Source organism: Streptopelia decaocto (genome assembly GCF_964273445.1).
Source record: "Streptopelia decaocto genome assembly, contig: HAP1_SCAFFOLD_97, whole genome shotgun sequence".
In the NCBI taxonomy this organism is placed as follows: Eukaryota; Metazoa; Chordata; class Aves; order Columbiformes; family Columbidae; genus Streptopelia; species Streptopelia decaocto.
Genome location: NW_028115158.1, coordinates 128,664 through 147,136, shown reverse-complemented (window position 1 = coordinate 147,136; position 18,473 = coordinate 128,664). Strand labels below are relative to the sequence as shown.

At 49.5% G+C, this 18,473-nt stretch overlaps 1 protein-coding gene across 1 annotated transcript; it reads left to right on the top strand.

Moving 5' to 3' along the window:
* Window positions 1-11,453: 11,453 nt before the first annotated feature.
* LOC309452911 (olfactory receptor 14J1-like) lies at window positions 11,454-12,462 on the top strand (the record flags this gene model as incomplete). The annotated part of the gene is made up of 1 exon (XM_082077569.1): window positions 11,454-12,462. The coding sequence occupies one exon, from the start codon at window positions 11,454-11,456 to the stop codon at window positions 12,369-12,371; it is 918 nt and encodes a 305-aa protein (XP_081933695.1). The 3' UTR covers window positions 12,372-12,462.
* Window positions 12,463-18,473: the final 6,011 nt, after the last annotated feature.

The following is an 18,473-nucleotide window of genomic DNA, read 5'->3' as shown; positions in this document are numbered from 1 at the left end:
TTGCTGTCTTGGGATGTGGGTTCTGTGATAGTAAGAAAAAAAAGTGAAAAGAATGGGGAGATTTCTCTGAGCAAAATCAAAGCCATTATATACACTACTACTGCTCCACATGACCTTATTGTGTTTTAGAAGACCTTCCTTCAGCTCTGAGGCTGAGACCTGGGTGGTGCTGGCTGGAGGTGATGTGAGGAGCAGGGCCTGTGCCCACTGGCTGCTGAGGAGTCAACCCTGCTCTGCAACAGGGGCCATGGGAAGCGGGGGCAGGATACAGACCTGGGGTTCAAGGTTACCATCTGAAACAGCTGCTGGCGAAGAAGGGCCTGTCAGCATCTGCACTATCACCAGAAGGAAACAGGATGGTAAAATGAAGTTTGAAATGTTTGGTTTTTTTACAGCTTCACAGAATCACAGAAAGTTAGGAATTGGATGGGACCTCGAAAGATCATCCAGTCCAATCCTGCAACTCCCCTGGGGAGTGTTGTTTGGTGTTAGAAACCCTCAGCATTTCTGCTGCACTCAGGGAGAGCAGAGCGAGTCCTGTGAGACCAGAGGATGCCTGTGGGTCAGTGCAGAGTGAGGGCAGCTTCCCTGGGCTGGCACCTTTCTGAGATGGAGGGTGATCAAACTCCCATGTTAAACTGAAAAGCCAGCAGGCATTGCTGAGAGCAGAGGGACCGACCTCAGACCATGACATGTCTCACCCTTTCCTAAGGTCTCAGCACTCCCATCCCCAGAGAGCCTGACAGCAAGAACAAGATCAAAACAGCAGTGACCCAGAGCAGTAGAACAAGAAGGAAAATGCGGTGAGGGTGGGTGTGAGAGAGGCCAGGGCAGAGGCAGCCAAGCACTCAGACAGCGTCACCCTTCCCCAGCTGTGCAGCCACCTCCCAGACACCAACATTGCCGGGCAGATGCTCTCAGCCCCTGTGCTCTGCAGAGGAACTGGAGCTCTGGCTGCACAGGAGCTGCTTCATGCCTTGGAGCCCCCGGCCCTGAGGGCAGAGGCTTTGCTGGGTGGGACAGGAGGCCAGGGGGCTGCTCACAGGAGGGATCTGCACTGCAGGGCATCATACAGAGATTTCTGTGTTCTCCCTTTCACAACATTTCTGGGTTTATTTTCCTCTCTTTTCAATATCACATCCCTTCTGTTGGAGATTTTCTCCCTGGGAGGTGTTTCCCTGTCCATGTCTTTTCCTTGTCAGGGCTCACACACCATCCCACCCTCTGTGCCATCACCTTGGCCCTACAGATCCTGCCTGTTCACAGGGCACTGCCTGGGGGCATCTTCCTGTTTGCAGGTTGGAAAACAGAACAGGTCAGACTAAGGCTGATGGGTCCAGCCAAGGTGATGCAGCTACTGTCCACAGGCAGAGGGGTGTTAAAGCGATATGAGCCTTCTGGCAGCTGTACTCATCTCTCAAAGTTCAGGAGTCGCAGTGACTTGTTTAAACATGAGAGCTCATTTTCATTTTATCCTTTCCTGCACCCCCCACCGCTTGGGATTGGAAACTGAGAAGACATGCTCAGGAAAGCTCCTTATCTGTCTGGTGGTAATCCTTGCATTGATCTTCTCCTTGAGGCATCCACTTGAAAAATGCTGGGTGTGATCTGGAGCTGTGAGCAGTGCTGACCCACACAGCACCCTCTCCACAGCAGAAGCACCATTCCTGCCCTCATAGAGGTCACTCCTTCCCCCTACAGCTTCTCCCCACAGCACCGTGGTGATCTCCACGGGCAGGCTGAGTGCTGACCCTGGCAGGTGGCAGAGTCCCTGGCCTGGCACAGCCCTGGGGTGCAGGGACCCTGCTCTGCAAGACAGCCCTGGGCACCCCTGGGTGCTCACCCGGCTTCACAGCTGTTCAACGTGGCCTGACAAGAGCCCCTCCCTACAGATCCCTCAAGCTGTGCCTGTGCTAACTCTAGGAGATGCTCCCAGGAGCTACAGTAGCATTGTCCTGCACCCAGAGACTTACCATGGCAAGGGCTGCAAAGGTTTCTCCTCCAGTGAGCTCTCAGTCATCCTCCCAATCCTGACCACCTTTAATCTTTCTCTGCCTTGCTCTTCTCCCTGAGATCCCCAGGCAGAGCCCTCAGCCCTGCTGCGCTTTGCAGAGGAGCTGCTCCTGGGCAGATCTGTCTCTCTGCAGCGCTGCCGCTGCCATGAGCTCCGTGTGTCCCAGGAGCCCAGCCCAGCTCAGCAGCACAGGAGCAGCCCAAGGCACTTTAATGACCCCTCTGGTGGGTTTGGTGCTGAGTCCATGGACCTCAGACCCTGGAGGAAATTGAAGATACATCTCAAGAAGTCAAAGTCAGATTCAAACCCCAAAGCTTCTTGTAATGTTAATGGGTCCTGCTGAGGAACACTTTGGGGGAGCTGACCCCAGGGTCTGGTTAGAGATGACCGGTCAGTAAAAGCAAGGTGAAGGTCTCTCTGATGACCAGTAAACCTGGATGTGTTTCATTAATCAAAAGGCCAAGCCCTGACCCCCAGCCCTGGGAAGGCAGATCCTGTCCCTCCCACATTGCCTGGGCCCTTCCTGGGACAGTGTGATGTGGGGCTGTGCAAGGCCAAGGGCAGGACTATGGACCCACACCTCCCAGGTTCCTGGCTGGGGACAAGGAGGCCATGAGGCCCCTGTGCTGCAAGGACAAGGTGTCTGCTCACAGGTATCAGTGGTGGAGACAACAGCCATAGCCAAGGGGAGAAGGAGCTCATGTCTGGTGGGGGCTTTCAGCCTCTTTACATCCGGTGATCATCTCCACGACAGCCTGTCCTGTGCTGTCCATCCCCTGCACCTCTTTCCCTGCAGGCTGGAGACATCCCCCCTGCTGCCCCACCTTGCTCTTGTCTGAGCATCTTCCTTCCTTTGCTGAGATCTCTCCATCCTCCCCAGCTGGTCCTTGAAGCACAAAGCCTTGGGCTGATGCAGACTCCCTCTGCTGACCTGCTCCACCACAGCACTGCCTGGACCTCCCCAGCTGCACTTTGGGCTATTATTTATTTCTTATGCTGTTTCCCACTGTGAAGAAAACCTCCACCATCTCTGAAATCACCTTTGGAGCACTCTTAAGCTACTCCTGCACTGCTGCAGCCTCCCCAGCGCTGCTGGGCCAAAGCAGCCCAGGTCCTTCAGCATCCCACACCATGTGCACAGGGTCCTGAACCTGCCTTGGCAGACCCCTGCACTCTCCAGTTCCTCCCTGCTTCTCCAAACTGGGAAGCCGCACACTGGCACACACCCGTGTGTGTGGGTCACACCAGTGCTGAACCGAATGGGATGAGAACTGCAGGTGTCTGGTCCCCACGCTCCTCCTCATGCAGCCCCGTGTGCAGCTGCCTTGTTCATGGTGAGCGTGCACCATGGGCTGGTGTGGGGACCTTGTAGTGCCCAGGCCATTCTCCTCAGGGTCACTGCTCAGCGTGTCAGGTCCTGCTCTGTCCTGACGGATGGGTTTATTGTCCCACCCTGATAAAGCACTGCTCATTTCTCTATGTACAAATTAGAGACCTTTCTGTTGGGTGAATCCCAGGTTTTCTCAAGGTCTGGACCCTCCTTTGACTGAAGCTCCATTTGCTCAGCTGTTAATGTTTCCATGCAGATTGTTTATCCTCATGGGTTGTCTCTCCCAACATAACAATATGAGGAGTTATAGTATACTATAAATACCATCTCCTGTAGAAACAGTAGAGTATTGGGTCTCTGGTGCTCATAATACCGGAGATCTGGATTTAGAGAACAAGTTTCCGTTCATGTGGGAGAGCAGCAGGAATGTGTGGAGCTCTGCCTGGGGACAGCAATGTCAGCTGAACGTTGAGGAGTCAGCATGAGAGGGCAGAACAACATGGGCAATGTTGTGGTGACTGGACATCAGCTACAGACTCACTGATGAGGAAGAGGAATGAGATGAGGCCTCCTTCAGACAAATGAAAGAAGCCTCATGTTTCCAGGCCATGTCCTCATGGCAGACCTGAGATATCCCAATATCTGCAAGGTACCAGCCATCCAGGAGGGTTTTGGAGCTCATTGACAACATCTTCCTGACACGGGTGACTGAGGAGTCAGTGAGGTGAGGTGCCCTGTGGGACTTTACACTTACAGACCAGAAAGAGTTGGTCAGGATGGAACAGTCAGGGATGGGAAAGTGGAGCTGAGGCTCCTGGGAGATGAGAACAAGGCCAAGAGCAGGATTTCAGGAGAGCAGGATTTGGCCTGCTGAGGGACCTACATGGGTCCTATGGGATATGACCTTGGTGTCTGCAGTGCTTTTTCTCACCAGATCTGGAACTGGGAAACAAGGAAGGGCTGGTGAGGGATGTGAACATCAGTGTCCAGCTTGTCTGTTGTGAGCAGGACACAGTGGGGTCCCAGACACCAGAGGGGAGGGTGGAAGGCCAGCACAGGCTGGTGAGCTCCAGAGAACACTTAGACATACTGGGAGATGGCGGCCAATAAAGGTGGTGACATGGAAGTTGGTCTGAAGGGTGAAGGAGCTCAGGAAATCTGATCAGCCTTACAGGACAGCGTGCTCCAAGCACAAGAATGATCTCTTCAAATAGCTGTGAAAAGAAGCATTTATCTCATGAGACTGTTTGCCTGAACTGTTGGAGCTGCAGGCACAAAGGCAGCACACAGGAGGTGGGAGCAGGGGAAGCTGCAAAGGAGGAATTTAGAAACCTTGTCCATGGATGTGGGGATGATGCCAAAGCTGCCCTGGACTTGATACCTGTACCTGAAGGGCAGCAGATGAGCTGACGGTGCTTCACTTGCAGTAGAAGAATAGACAGGGTGATCATGGACCTGCTGCTCAACTTCGTAAGAGGAGAATCAGACAGGACTGAGGTTCTTCATGGCTTCTTTGCCTCCATCTTCACCAGCAAGGCCTCCGGGGACTTTGTTCTTGACGGCAGGAGTGTGGAGAACACCCAGCAGTGGATGGGGCTCAAGTCAGGGGTGGCCTGAGCAAACTCAGACACCATTACAGAACAGGAGATGGGTCACTTGACCAGCTCCTGAACACAAGTATCGCTGTGCCGTGACATCTGAGATTGCCAAGAGAACCCACCTTTGATCCAGAGGAGTGTGACTCCTCTTGAGGTGTTCTGGGCTATCTCCTCATTCAGGTGGTGATTTAGGCACCCACTTTTCTGACCTATTCAGTCTTCTCAGGACACGTTCCACATCCATATGAACAGGAGAGTGGTTATACCACCTGTTCTGGAAAGGGAGGGAAGGGTGAACAGGAACAAAAATAGAATAAATTTGGCTTTACTTCTATTTATTATGGAAATGCTCTGTGTTTGGCTATTACTGAAATCTCCCTAGTCATCCACAGCAGCCTTGAAGCCTTTAGGAAAATGATGCACAGAACCTTGGCTTGTAAGGGCATTTTATATGTTAGTGACCTCTCTGCTGCCATGATCCTGAACTGCAGCTACTGAAAGAATGAACAAATGTCTAATGAAGTGAAAGGCAGAAGCAAACTCAAGTTTCTGAAGGTGTTTGGATCCCATGAAGGGCCATCACTGACACAGCTGTGAAGGAAACAACCAGTGCAGGTCCCTGTCCCTGGAGGCTGGTGAAGGAAAGGCTTGGAGATGCTGGTTCCAGGTGGTGAACGCAATGTGGAGGTGGCTCTGATGCCATGTGAGCCCTTGATGCTTGTTCATCACCAGAACGGCTGAGCCCTGACCCCTGGGACCTGGTAGATCTTTCTCTAATGTTTTTCAAGGCTTTTCCTGTGGTCAGTGTGAGTGTTTTCTGTTTTGGGGTGGGTTTTATGTCAAGTTCTGTTGCTTTAACTGCAAGGCTCTGGTTTTCTGTAGAGTTGGAAATGCCTGTGAGCAAATCACAACTCATCCAGCTTCTTTCATACACCTGGCAATGGTCACCAGTCACCTCAGTGTCCCAGTCCCAAACTTGCTTGAATCCCCTATTTGGATCCATAGCCCATCACTCCAGGAGGTTCATGCATCCACCAGGTTCATGGATGATTCCCGAGGACCATCCAAGTGTGGGCAGTGTAAGAGAGGAGCAGAGCAGGGTCAGCTCATGGGCCATGACTGAGCACAGTCACCCCAGCAGCAGCTGTTCCCCATCTCCCAGGCACAGCCATGCCCACAGCATGCAAATGGTACTGCCATATATGATGAGCCAAAGAGAGGCCTTTCTTCCTTCCATATTCCCAGGAAAATCTTCCTCCTATTCATCCTCCACCTGCAGACATCAACTGCTTTCCATTTCTGGGCTCAGACATGGCTGGAAGGGCTCACTGAAGCCATCAGCCATCTCATTGCTTCTCCCTGACATGCCCTGACCCTCTCCCACACCTACAATGGCCAATCACGGCTGCTCAGGCCTCCCGCTCTTCAGAAGAGGCCTCGAGCTTCTTGGTTCTTCCTGCTGCTTATTGTAACCTTCCTGTCTCTCTCCAGAGTTCACGGTGAGCTTTCTTGTCCATAACAGCCCCTTTATGACCATGTCTCACTAAATAGTTGTCTCTTTATGATCATTTGTGTAGAAATGAAATCACCAATTACATAGAAACTGATGCCGAGTGAAATGCCATGAAAACCGGATGAGTTCCCCCTGTGTCTGTGTCTCTCCTGGAAGGAGTCTGTCCCGAGAAGGGGATCCAGCTCCTGTCACTCTCTGCAGAGGCACATGAGCAGTGTCCATCACCTGGGGACACAAAGGGTGACGTTTGCCAGACCAGCCATCATCTGAACCACTTAGATATGTGTTTGTGGATGAGGTATGAAGCCTTATAGTGCAAATGCCTATTTAATTGTCATTGCCAGAGGGGTACCACTGATGCAGTGTACTATTTTGTAGATATTTAAATATAAGCATATAAAACTGACATTCCTAGACAAATTACACAAACACTTGAAGGATTATTGATGCCTTTTAACATGATTATCCTCAGAAGGCCACCAGCTTTGCATCTCAGGAAATGGGATGCCAGAATTCAAGGGCAGGATGGTTTGAGCTCTGTCCTGGGATCTGGAAACTGAAACGTGCTCCCATCTCCCAGCCCCCTGCCCTCCTCAGGGAGGGTGTGAGACATTCTGCAGCGAGGGCTGAACTCACAGCCATGACCAGTATCTTATGTCAAACTGCAGCCAGTGGTGTCCTGCCAGCTCAGGATTGGAGCTTCCATTGCTGGACGTGTTTAAAAGATGTGGAGATGTAGCACTTTGGGACATGGTTTAGCGGTGGAGTACTTGGGAGTGTTAGATTTACGGTTTGACTCCATGTTCCTAAGGGTCTTTTCCAGCCTAAATGATTCCATGATGCAATGATTCTATAATTTGGGTTGAAACCATTTCTGTCCCATCACCTCCAGCTTCCCTCAGAGGCTGCTGTTGTGTGGCACAACTGTCCTGGCTCTCCAGGAAGATTGGGCACTGTGTTGGTGTCTGCATTGGCAGTTTTCCCCTTCCTGGGGTAAAAGGCTGCTGAGGAGAGACAGTTGTAGAGATTTGGGTCACAGGGGTTTGCAGCAATCCTTTCAAAACCTGAGCAGGCTGAGCTTGGGAGCCCAGGAAAAATGGAGATGCTCTGAAGGATGTTTCTGAACGGTGGTGCTGTCACTGATAAGAGTAACAGGGAACTCCTTATTCTCACTGATGATGATGATAAACTAAGTTTATTTATTTTCATTCCTAATAGTCATTCTTGCTTTTCAAAACATCTACCACACCTCAGCAGTTGTGTCTTGAAATAAGTTCTTAGAACAATGCTTTTTCTCTCTGTTTTGTTTTTGTTTGTTTGCTTGTTTGCTTGTTGCTTTTTTTTTTTTTTGTAATCATATAAAGAGTACACCTCTTGGACAGAATTAACACAAAATCATGCATCTTTCATGACTTTTCTCTTTTTTTTTTTTTTTTCCCCTGTTGTGAGGTGTTGTGGGAATAGGAGAACAGTTTTGGTTTTGAGACAAAGAAGGCCAAGGAACAGATCCCAGGTCAGTACAAAGGCACAAAGGAAGCCAGAATCTTTATGTGTGTGCACTGACACACACTGTCACCTGCATTTCCAGTCTCTGCAGTCCTAACCGTGCAGCAGAGTCTGGAGTTCTGAGCTCCCTTCATCTGCCCTGTGTGACACGTGTAAAATGGAACTACCCCAGTCCAATGGCTGGTTTTGATTCTCTTCTCAGCCTGAAGCACCACATGGGTCAGGAGACAAGCCAGGATACCCAACCAGGACTCACATGCTCTGCACTTATAGTTCAGGTGTTCCCGGCAATCTCAGCAGACATGTCACGCTGATATCTGGGTGCAAGGAGCTGGTCAAGTGTCTCATCTCCATTTCTGCAATGGTGGCTTTGCTGCCTGGCTGCTGTGTAGACTCTGTACATGGATGTTGACACCTCTTGAACAACCTGCTATGAAAGGATTAGCAAGATGGGCTGTTCATTCTGGAAGGGTATAAGGACAGCGAAAAAGAAGACCCTGGGTGGGGACATATGAAAAGGGATGCACAAGATGTGGTCAGGGCCGTTTGGAGGCCCTTGTAAAGCAGCTCTGGACCCTCTGTGAATTATTCCTGTGGTCAGGGAGAACCTGAGAGCTCTCCCTAAATTGAAAACATGAAGGGGATGAAAGGACAGCGTCATTCAGGCTCCAAGGGACCTCAGGAGGTGTCTTGACCAACCTCCTGCTCACAGCAGGGTCAGACCAGATTACTCAAGGCTTTATCCAAACACACCTTGGTCACTTTCTGGGACAGAGTGAGTGCACACTCCTGGGAAACAGCTTCCAGTGCTTGACTGTCCTCATGACTGGAAAGTTTCTCCCTTTCTACAGCACCTTTCCAAGCCCAACCATCCAGATTGTTTTTACCCATCTACTTACACACTGACACAGACCAGAATTTACTGCCTTGGGCACAAGAATGTTGTGGGGGGTGATGCTGAATGCCTTGTGGCCTTCCAGGTAACGGGCCATTGTTGTTCTCCCACCGTCCACAACCCTGTCCTTTCCTCACAGAAAGCAAAGAGGATGGACAGGCACAACCTGCCCTGGATAAACCCCGCCACCTTCTCTTCCACACACCCAGAAATGAGGTCCCAGTGGACATGCTCTGGGGCACAGCCCTTAGTTCCCCTGCTCACCCATTGGCCATTTTGAAAAGTGCACACACTGTGTGAGAGCTCCCAGTGGTCAGGGAGCCCCCCCAGTCTCCATGAGCTTTCCAAGATGGTGGTGGAGAGTGGCCTCCATGTGACATCGTCCTGCTGTCTCAGCTCCTGGGATGCTGCCCCTGCTGTCCCATAGACTGGAAAGGATTGTGCTAGTTCCAGTGACCCCTGACTTGATCCACATGCACTGCTGCTTGTTCTGACTCCAGCCACAGAGATCTCAGAGACCTTGCTGGAGAAGAGGGAGTACGATAGGACACAGGGATTCTCACCTCTTATTATATTCATCAGTGGCCACACAGTGACATTTTTTCTCCTTTAACTGTTCCTGCAGTAGTAACAGCTCATTATGGGGCCCTTGAATTGCCTTACAGGTCTGGGCTGAGTTTTGATCTGGACTGTTGCTGTGCTTGAAGGCTGCTGTCCTTGCATACCAGATGAACTCACTTCTGCCACCCTGCCTGGCAGTTTATTCCATCCGTGTCACAGCTCTGTCTGCAGCACTGACAGCTCCAGCTCCCCAGTCAGGTCCCTGGCTGAGGACATTGCCTCACATCTGGGCTGAACCACCCCAGCTGTGGCACCAGCCCAGCTCTGACCTGCGCAAGAAACCTGGTACCAAGTGTCCAAGAGCCCATGTGTGCAAAAACTTTGCTTCAGAGCACAGATATGGCATGGCCAAAGATTGCTGAATGTCTCTCTAGACCTGGGAGTATAAAACCAGAATAAAATTACTAAATCCATTCAGCTGAAGATATTCCTCCTTCAGCTTGGAGAAATCAGATCCTTTGCTGTAACCTTCCAGGTGTCCTGTCTAATGATGGGACAAGAAGAGATGATTTTCACACCAGTTTATTTTCTAAGAGGAAGAATATAATGCTGGCAAGAAGTGTCTGTTCACAGGAGAGAGAATCAACATCACTGATTACTTCAGGTTGTTTGAAAGGATGTGCCCCTGGAGCCCCAGGGACACCTGGAGGAGCCCAGAGGGGACAGAGAAAGGGACATCATGGGCTGCTCCTGTGCTGCTGAGCTGGGCTGGGCTCCTGGGACACAGGGAGCTCATGGAAGCAGCAGTGCTGCAGAGAGACAGCTCTGCCCAGGAGCAGCTCCTCTGCACACGCAGCAGGGCTGAGGGCTCTGCCTGCAGCACCGAGGGCACAGGAGACAGGCACAGAGAGGTTAAAGACAACATGGGGTGGGAGGATGCTGAGAGATCACTGGGAGAGAAATCTTAATAAATATTAAGCCTGTGGCTGCAGGACATTGCATCTGCAAATCATGGCAGACTCTGATAGCTGTCACACTGCAGAGCCTATAAGAGACGTAAGTACAACTCTTAGAGATTCCCTGATGCAGAGGAGAGGATGAGCTGCAGAGCAGGGGTTGCCTTCTGCGCTGTCAGAGTGACAAGACGTGAATGCTGCGTTCTCCCCAGGATGGCTGTGGGGTGTAAATGTAAATGTGCAGGCAGGGGTGCCCAGGGCTGCCCTGCAGAGCAGGGTCCCTGCACCCCAGGGCTGTGCCGGGCAGGGACTCTGCCGCCTGCCAGGGTCAGCGCTCAGCCTGCCCGGGAGAGCCCAACAACACTGAGCCTAGAGTGTCCTTGGCTGGGAGGGCAGAGCTGAGATCCTGTTCATGTACAATGAGAGCGGTCAGTGGTTTGCAGATCAGCCCTTGGAAACCATATTGCTCTGCTCTCAGCAGTGTCCAGTTTCTACTCAGGGGAACATCTGGGGCTGATCGTCCTCCAGCTCAAAGAGGTGCCGGCACAGGGCAGCTGAGACCAGGACTGATGGACAGACCAGCTGTCCCCACTCTGCACTAAGGGACAGTCTCTTTGTCTGTCAGCACCCACAAGATTTCACTTGCAGTGAAAGCATCGTTAAGGCATTTTTGCCTTAGCAAACAAACAAACAAAACCTCCTCAGCTGTGGTGGGGCAGTTAGTATAAAATAAACAAAACAAGATCTCTACAGCTCTGCTCTGCCATTAAGTGAAATGGGAGAGACGGTGCTCAAATGGACTTTGATATCATGAGTTGATATAATCTGAGACCACCCCATTTCTCTATTTTCCTGTTGCTGTAGGGCAGGACTGAATTCAGTATAGTCCACAACAAAGATGCCTCTTCTCAATGACGCAGTCAGCCAGCATCAACCACAGCTCGTGAAAGGGACCTGAACAGGGTAAGTCAGTCTAGGGGATTTCCATGAGAACTGGAACACATTTTGCTCAGAGAACTTTGCCCTAATTTCTCACTGCCTTTTCCTTATTGGACAGGTCCCCATGCCCACAGGCAGCAAATGTCCAACAGCAGCTCCATCACCCAGTTCCTCCTCCTGGCATTCACAGACACACGGGAGCTGCAGCTCTTGCACTTCTGGCTCTTCCTGGGCATCTACCTGGCTGCCCTCCTGGGCAACGGCCTCATCATCACCACCATAGCCTGGGACCAGCACCTCCACACCCCCATGTACTTCTTCCTCCTCAACCTCTCTGTCATTGACCTGGGCTCCATCTCCACCACTGTCCCCAAGTCCATGGCCAATTCCCTCTGGCAGACCAGGGCCATCTCCTATGCAGGATGTGCTGCACAGCTCTTTCTCTTTGTCTTTTGCCTTTCAGCAGAGTTTTTTCTTCTCACAGTCATGGCCTATGACCGCTACGTTGCCATCTGCAAACCCCTGCACTACGGGACCCTCCTGGGCAGCAGAGCTTGTGTCCACATGGCAGCAGCCGCCTGGGGCACTGGGTTCCTCTATTCTCTGCTGCACACGGCCAATACATTTTCACTACCACTTTGCCAAGGTAATACTGTTGAACAGTTCTTCTGTGAAGTTTCCCAGATCCTTAAGCTCTCCTGCTCAGATGCCTACCTCAGGGAATTTAAACTTCTTGTTTTCAGTACTTTTGTCTTTTTAGGATGTTTTGTGTTCATTGTACTGTCCTATGTGCAGATCTTCAGGGCCGTGCTGAGGATCCCCTCTGAGCAGGGACGGCACAAAGCCTTTTCCACCTGCCTCCCTCACCTGGCCGTGGTCTCCCTTTTTGTCAGCACTGGCACATTTGCTTGCCTGAAGTCCCCTTCCATCTCTTTGCCATCCCTGGATCTAGTGGTGGCAGTTCTGTACTCATTGGTGCCTCCAACATTGAACCCCCTCATCTACAGCATGAGAAACCAGGAGCTCCAGAATGCAGTGTGGAAACTGATGCCTGGATGACTTCCAGAACCTCTAGACTGTCCATCTGTTTCAACATATGACTCATAATGTAACTCATTACAGGTCCATCCTTTCTCATTAGTTTGTTATTGTTGTCAGTTTTATGTTTGTGTTGTCTTTTGTTCTGCCTTTTTTTTTTTTTTAACTTTAATAATGTTATCCACAAAGGAATGTGGACAGCCCATTTCAACTTCATTATCTACTTCGCTAGTGTGACCCTGCGACTATGTGAACATGGGGCTCTACTCTATTTTTAGTTAAAAGAAAAAATAAATGTACCTGCAATGACTTGTTTTTCTGACTGATACCCAAGTATCTACAAAAGAACCAAAACTCCTTCCTCGCAAGTTCCCTACCAAGTGCAAGGGGAGAAGAGGGACCTAAAACCTTCCATGGTGAAAATGCAATGGGGCAGTCCTGGAGGTGCCCTCCTACCAGGAATGGGGAATATTCCCATCCCTTAGAAAATCCTTCTCTCCCTCATGGCCTGCATGGTGTTTTTGTTTGGGAAAACCCTCATTATTGTGCAGGTCCTGGCAAACCAGCATTTGCACATCCCCATGGACTTCTTCTTGGGACATTTGTTCTCCCTGGAGACCTCCTGCATATCAACTCCCCTATCCCAGCTGATGGGCAGCTTTGTGGCTGGGGACAGCACCATCCCTGCTCATCATTGTATTAGTGCTGTTTCCTGCACCTTGTCCTTGTACAGAGCGCTCACTACTGGTGACAACATCCTGTGATCAGTACTGGGCTGTGTGTCATCCCCTGTACAAGACTCATGACCTGGGACATCTGTCTCCAGTGGCAGACACACTAGGGGCTCCTCTGTCATCTACAGGAATCGTTTCAGTCGTGTCCTGTGTACAGTTCTGTGGCCCCAGCAGAGCTGACCACTTCTGTGATTTACCACATTGCTGGAGCTCTCATGCAGTGACACCGTGACACTCAGGCTCTCTCAATTCCCATTCTCCTCTTCCTGTTCACATGGTTGTTCTCTGTGGGTATCAGATCTCCATGGGTAGGCAGAAGACATTCTCCATCTGTTCCTTTCTCCTCACCAATGCTGCTGTTTTCTACAACAGCCTCATCCTTGTCTCTGTGATGCCCAGAACAACCCTTTTGAATAGTTTAACAAAGCCCATCCTCATGCTCCTTTTCAATCCCCCCATGTACAGCCTGAGGACCAGAAAGTTTGCAGAGAGGGAGACACTTGAAAAATGCTCAGGAAAGCTGTGAGTGGCACAGAGGCCCCATTGGAGTCAAGGGCACACAGGAAGAATTCACTTCTGATTCTCTTCCAAACAGTGCCTGATGAGCTAGACAGGTGTTTACTGTGCCCCTGGCACTCCCTTGGAACTGTGAGATACGGAGAAAACTTTTGGTGTAGGAAGGGACAGAGAGGTGCTATTAGAGCTGACTGCAGTCATTGTGAGATCTCTCTCAAACATCTTGGAAAAATCCAGAGAGAGCAGGGAGATTCCAAGATCCTCAGAAAAGGGAAATAACAAACCCAGCTTCCAGAAGGACAAGAAAGAAGACTGGGACTATTACATGTAGATCAGCTTCACCTCAGTCCCTGGGGAGGTGATGAGGCAAATGCTCTTGCAACCATCTCCAGGCCATTGAAGGACAAGAAAGGGATGGCTGAGGCCATTGAAGGACAAGAAAGGGACGGCTGAAACTGCGTGAGAGGAGAAAGAAGGGCATGTTGTGTACCTGGACTTTTGCCAGTCCTTGAATGTGGTATCCCAAAGTCTTAGAGCAGGTTTCTGATGTCTGAACTGAAGATCTGGATGATGCGATGGAAGGGAAGTTGGCTGGCTGATCAGGAACAAATGCCATCAGCGGTACTGATGGAGCCAGATACTATCAGCATCCCTCAGTGACCACAAAAATTACAAAAAAATGGCTTAAGAGCCTAGCAATGCTGGAAATGAAGACTTTTTAAGCTATTTCATAGAGATTTTTGTTTGTTTCTTTGTTTTTTCTGCATAGGTTTGTATAAAATTTACATTATAGGCTTGATTCAGTTGTCCACACAGAGGTCTCCACTGTCTCCAAGATACTCTGGGTAACTGAGGCACCCAGGAGGGAAAGATAAGCCAGGATCCCTTCTGGTTCATGCGCTGGTTTGCAGGCACGGTACCTCTGGGGTGGTGCAGGGCTTGACCTTCCTCCAGTGCTGCTGGGTGGGCTGTGAAGAGGCCTCTCCAGCACAGAAGTACAATGAGTCCCTTTGGGTGCTGGCTGAGAGGTCACTTCTGACTGGTCAGCACAGGGGACAGAGACACTCTGAGGTCATGAAGGTCATCAGAAAGCTTCCCCCAACAAGATGACACATGTAGGGAGGTCAGGAGGAACCTGTGCAAGAGAGATGGGAGATTTGGGGGAAGGGAGAGAGACTTCACCAAAAGAGATAAAAAAAAAGGTAAAATGGGTTTTGGTGATGTTCTTGTGAAAACACAGACTGTGAGAACATTTCTGTTTAGCCCCTTGTCATGGTTTAGCCCGAGCTAGCAATCACAACCACGATAGCTGCTCGCTCGCCCCCACCCCCCAGCCCCAAATTGGGGAGAGAATCAAAAGCGAAGGGAGAAACACCTGGACTGAGATAAACACAGTTTAATAAAATAACAAAATAATAGTAATATACCACCACGGCTAATAACACATATAAAATGGAAAATGGAATATAAAATAAGATACTCAATGCAATTCCTCACAAACTCTGCCTGCACCAAGCAGCCGGTCCAAGAAAGAGAGAGAGCAGCCTGGTTGTGAACACCTGATCCCAGGGGAAGAGGGAAAAGTGCACAAAGGCCCAGAGGTCATTGCAAAATGGTAAAATGGCAAAAGGTCAAACCAAAACAAACTCCCAAATGGAACTCCACCGAAACACAGTAGAACTGAAACAGGTCTCGATCTCTGTATCCAGAAAACCCTGCCCTCCTTCAGCTTGAAGCCTGATGCTAATGTCATGGAATATTCTCCTTGGTCAGTCTGGCTGTCAGTCAAGCTCTGTCCCATCCATGCCTCCCTTCCCAGCTGCTTCGCACCTGTGGGCACAGAGCTCAGAAAGACCTTGGCTCCCAGACAGCAACTAAGATAATAGGCTCTTGTATTCTCTTTGTTCCACTTCAAAACCACTGGAAAGTTACTTGGAGAAAAACATTATCTCTGTCCCGGGGTGTTATCTGATTTTTCCCAAACTAAATCCAAACAATGACCATGCTAGCTGCAAAAAAGTTTCTAACTGCATGAAGAAAATTAACTCAGTTTCAGTCAAACCAACACAATGAGATTTGAGCAACCTTTTCTAGAGGAAGATGTGGGTCAGGGGGGCTGGAACTAGATGATCTTTAAGGTCTCTTCCAACCCAAACCTGATATCCAACTGGTGTTCACCCATCTGTTTGTCAACCTATCCAACTGTAATGGCCTACCTTGGGTACAAGAATATTGAAGGACACCATGCCAAGAGCCTTGCTGAAGCTGAGGTAAATGACATCCACTGTTCTGCCCTCACGCAGAAATGCAGTTACTTCATCATGAAGGCAATCAAGTTTGTGAGACATTAATTACCCTTGCTAAGTCCATGCTGATGGCTTTCGGACACATTTTTCTCTTTTAGGTGCCCAGAAATGTCACCCAAGAGGACTCATTGGACAGGTCACTCCTCACCAAAGTGTTCTTGTGCAGCTTGTGGTTCCCTGGCTGGCACTTTTGGCTGCAACATTGGGTTTTTCTCACTCACAAGAGACCTCTACCAATCCTGTGACCTTTCAAAAGGGATATTCCAAAGATGTGTTGATCTCCTGCAACATCCTTGCACTGATACAGTGCCTGTTATATGGTGTATTTAATTTCTGTGATCTTTCACGTATTTTCACCTGTCCTGATATAATGACTGTTTCTAAAGTCCCATTTTCAGTTGCAGACTCTCTAGACAACGGCCCTTTCCATTATTCTCCAGTTTTCTCTTTCTCTTATTCTTTATTCATTCAGATTGCTCGCAACTTGCCAGCTGCTGTTTTGAACTTCAGGTAGTTAAATGTTTGCCTGTTTTGCAGTAGTCTAATTGTCTCCTTAGTCAACTCTTTAATTATGTTTGTATCTTTATTCTTTTATCTGCTTACCTAAAACATTTCTCATAAGATTATCCCTTGTTGAAAGACAACCTCATTAGAGGCAGCTTGTACTTAACTTATGGTGGAGGAGTGTGTTTTATTATTTTTGAAGCTTAATTGTGCTTCACTTTTCTTTGTTTGTAATTAGGAAAAATCATTTGGTGCCTCTGTGCAGCCAGCTTTCTAGGTAGAGCATTTGGGAGATGGTGCAAAGGAGCTGTAACATCCAGCTGCAGAGAAATGTGGACAAATCTGATGTAAAGAAAAGTGAGAACAAGTCCCAGGGGCAACAAGAGAAAGGGTAAGGTTGGGCAGGTGAGGAGGATCATTGTCCATACCATGTTGGATGTCAAGGGACTGCTTTTCCTACCTGTCCAGACCTACTGAGGAGACATTCTGGATCATTATCAACCAGAGAACACTACTATCACCTCTTCACTGAACTGAAAAGGAACATAATATGCCCTTCAAAATACAGAATAATTTCTGCTAGGTGCTTTTTGAAATCTTCCTTCTCAGCTACATTATGAAACAGCTCAAATTAGTCTTGAAGACTTGAAGAAAATTACAGGAAGGGAAATAGTTCATTAACACTTTCTGTATTTTAATGAGCCCCATGGTGTATTTGGCCCTTAGTCCATAAACTACAGATACTGAGGAGAGACTGAACAAATCGCTCAAGAGGTGGAAGTCAGAAGCGCAACTCAAAGTACCTTGAAACATTGATTGACCCCACTGAGGGTCATTATTGACAAAGCCTCTCCATGGACTCGTTAGAGAAGATAATTGAAGGTTGTGATTGCAGGTAGGAAAAGGCACTGTACAGGTCATTCTGTTATGGAGAAAATCCTTGGTTTGTTTTACCAGCCTAAAGGCCAAACCCTGACCCCAGGCCCTGGGAAGGCAGATCCCTCATGCCTGGCTCAGGGCTCTTCCTGGAGCAGTGGGGTGTGAGTTTGAGCAAGGCCAAGTGTAGGAAACTGTACAACCCCTCCTGGCTTCCCCAAAAAGGGGCAACGAGAATCAAAGTCCAGAGTCTCAAAACAGAGTTTATCCTGGTAGGTCTCAGAGACAGATACAACTGCCATAGCCAGGGGGACAAAGACCTTGGTCCTGTGTGGCCTTTCAGCCTCACCAGAGCCCTTGGCAATCTCTACTTCAGGTTACTTATACTGTCCCTTCAGGCACCTTTGTCCCTTCAGGCTGTTGACATCCATCTTGCTTTCCTACCTAGCTCTCATCCCAGCATTTCCTACTTTCACTGATGTCTCTCCACCCTCACTGCTCTTTCCTCGAAGCCCAAAGCCATGGGCTGATCCAGGCTCCCTCTGCGTGACGTCTTGTACCACAGCACTGCCCTTGGACTGAGATGTCTTTTTCTGAACCTCCAATCTGAACCTTCCAAGTTGCAATTTGTGGAGGTTTCCTTCTCTTTCTACTACAAAGAAAAGCTCCATTATCTCTGAAACCACCCTTCAAGCAGTTGCAGGCTACTGCTGTAGTGCCCTGAGCTTCCACTTCACCAGGCTCAAGAAGCCCAGGTTTCTCAGCCTCTCTCAAAGGCCCCAAACCCCACCCTGGCAGATCTCTGAAGTTTCTCTGGTTCCTCTCCATTCCTCCAGAACAGGGAGTCCCACACCCAGACACACTAACCCCGATGTGGCCACCACAGCACTGATTCAAAGTGGATTATAATTCCGTTGTTTGTTTGGCCACACTCCTCCTAACGCAGCCCCACATGCCCTTGGCCTTACTCATGGTGAGCATGCACCACTGGCTCGTATGGCATCCCTCATAATGCCCAGACCCTTCTGCTCAGAATCACTCCTGAGCTGTTCAGGTCCCAGCCTGCCCTCATGTGTGGGGTTATTCTGCCCCCAGTAAAGGACCGGCAACTTCTCCTTGTAAAATTTCATGAGGTTTTTATTGCCCAATCCCAAAGTTTCTCAAGGTTGTCTTGGAGTGAAGCTCTG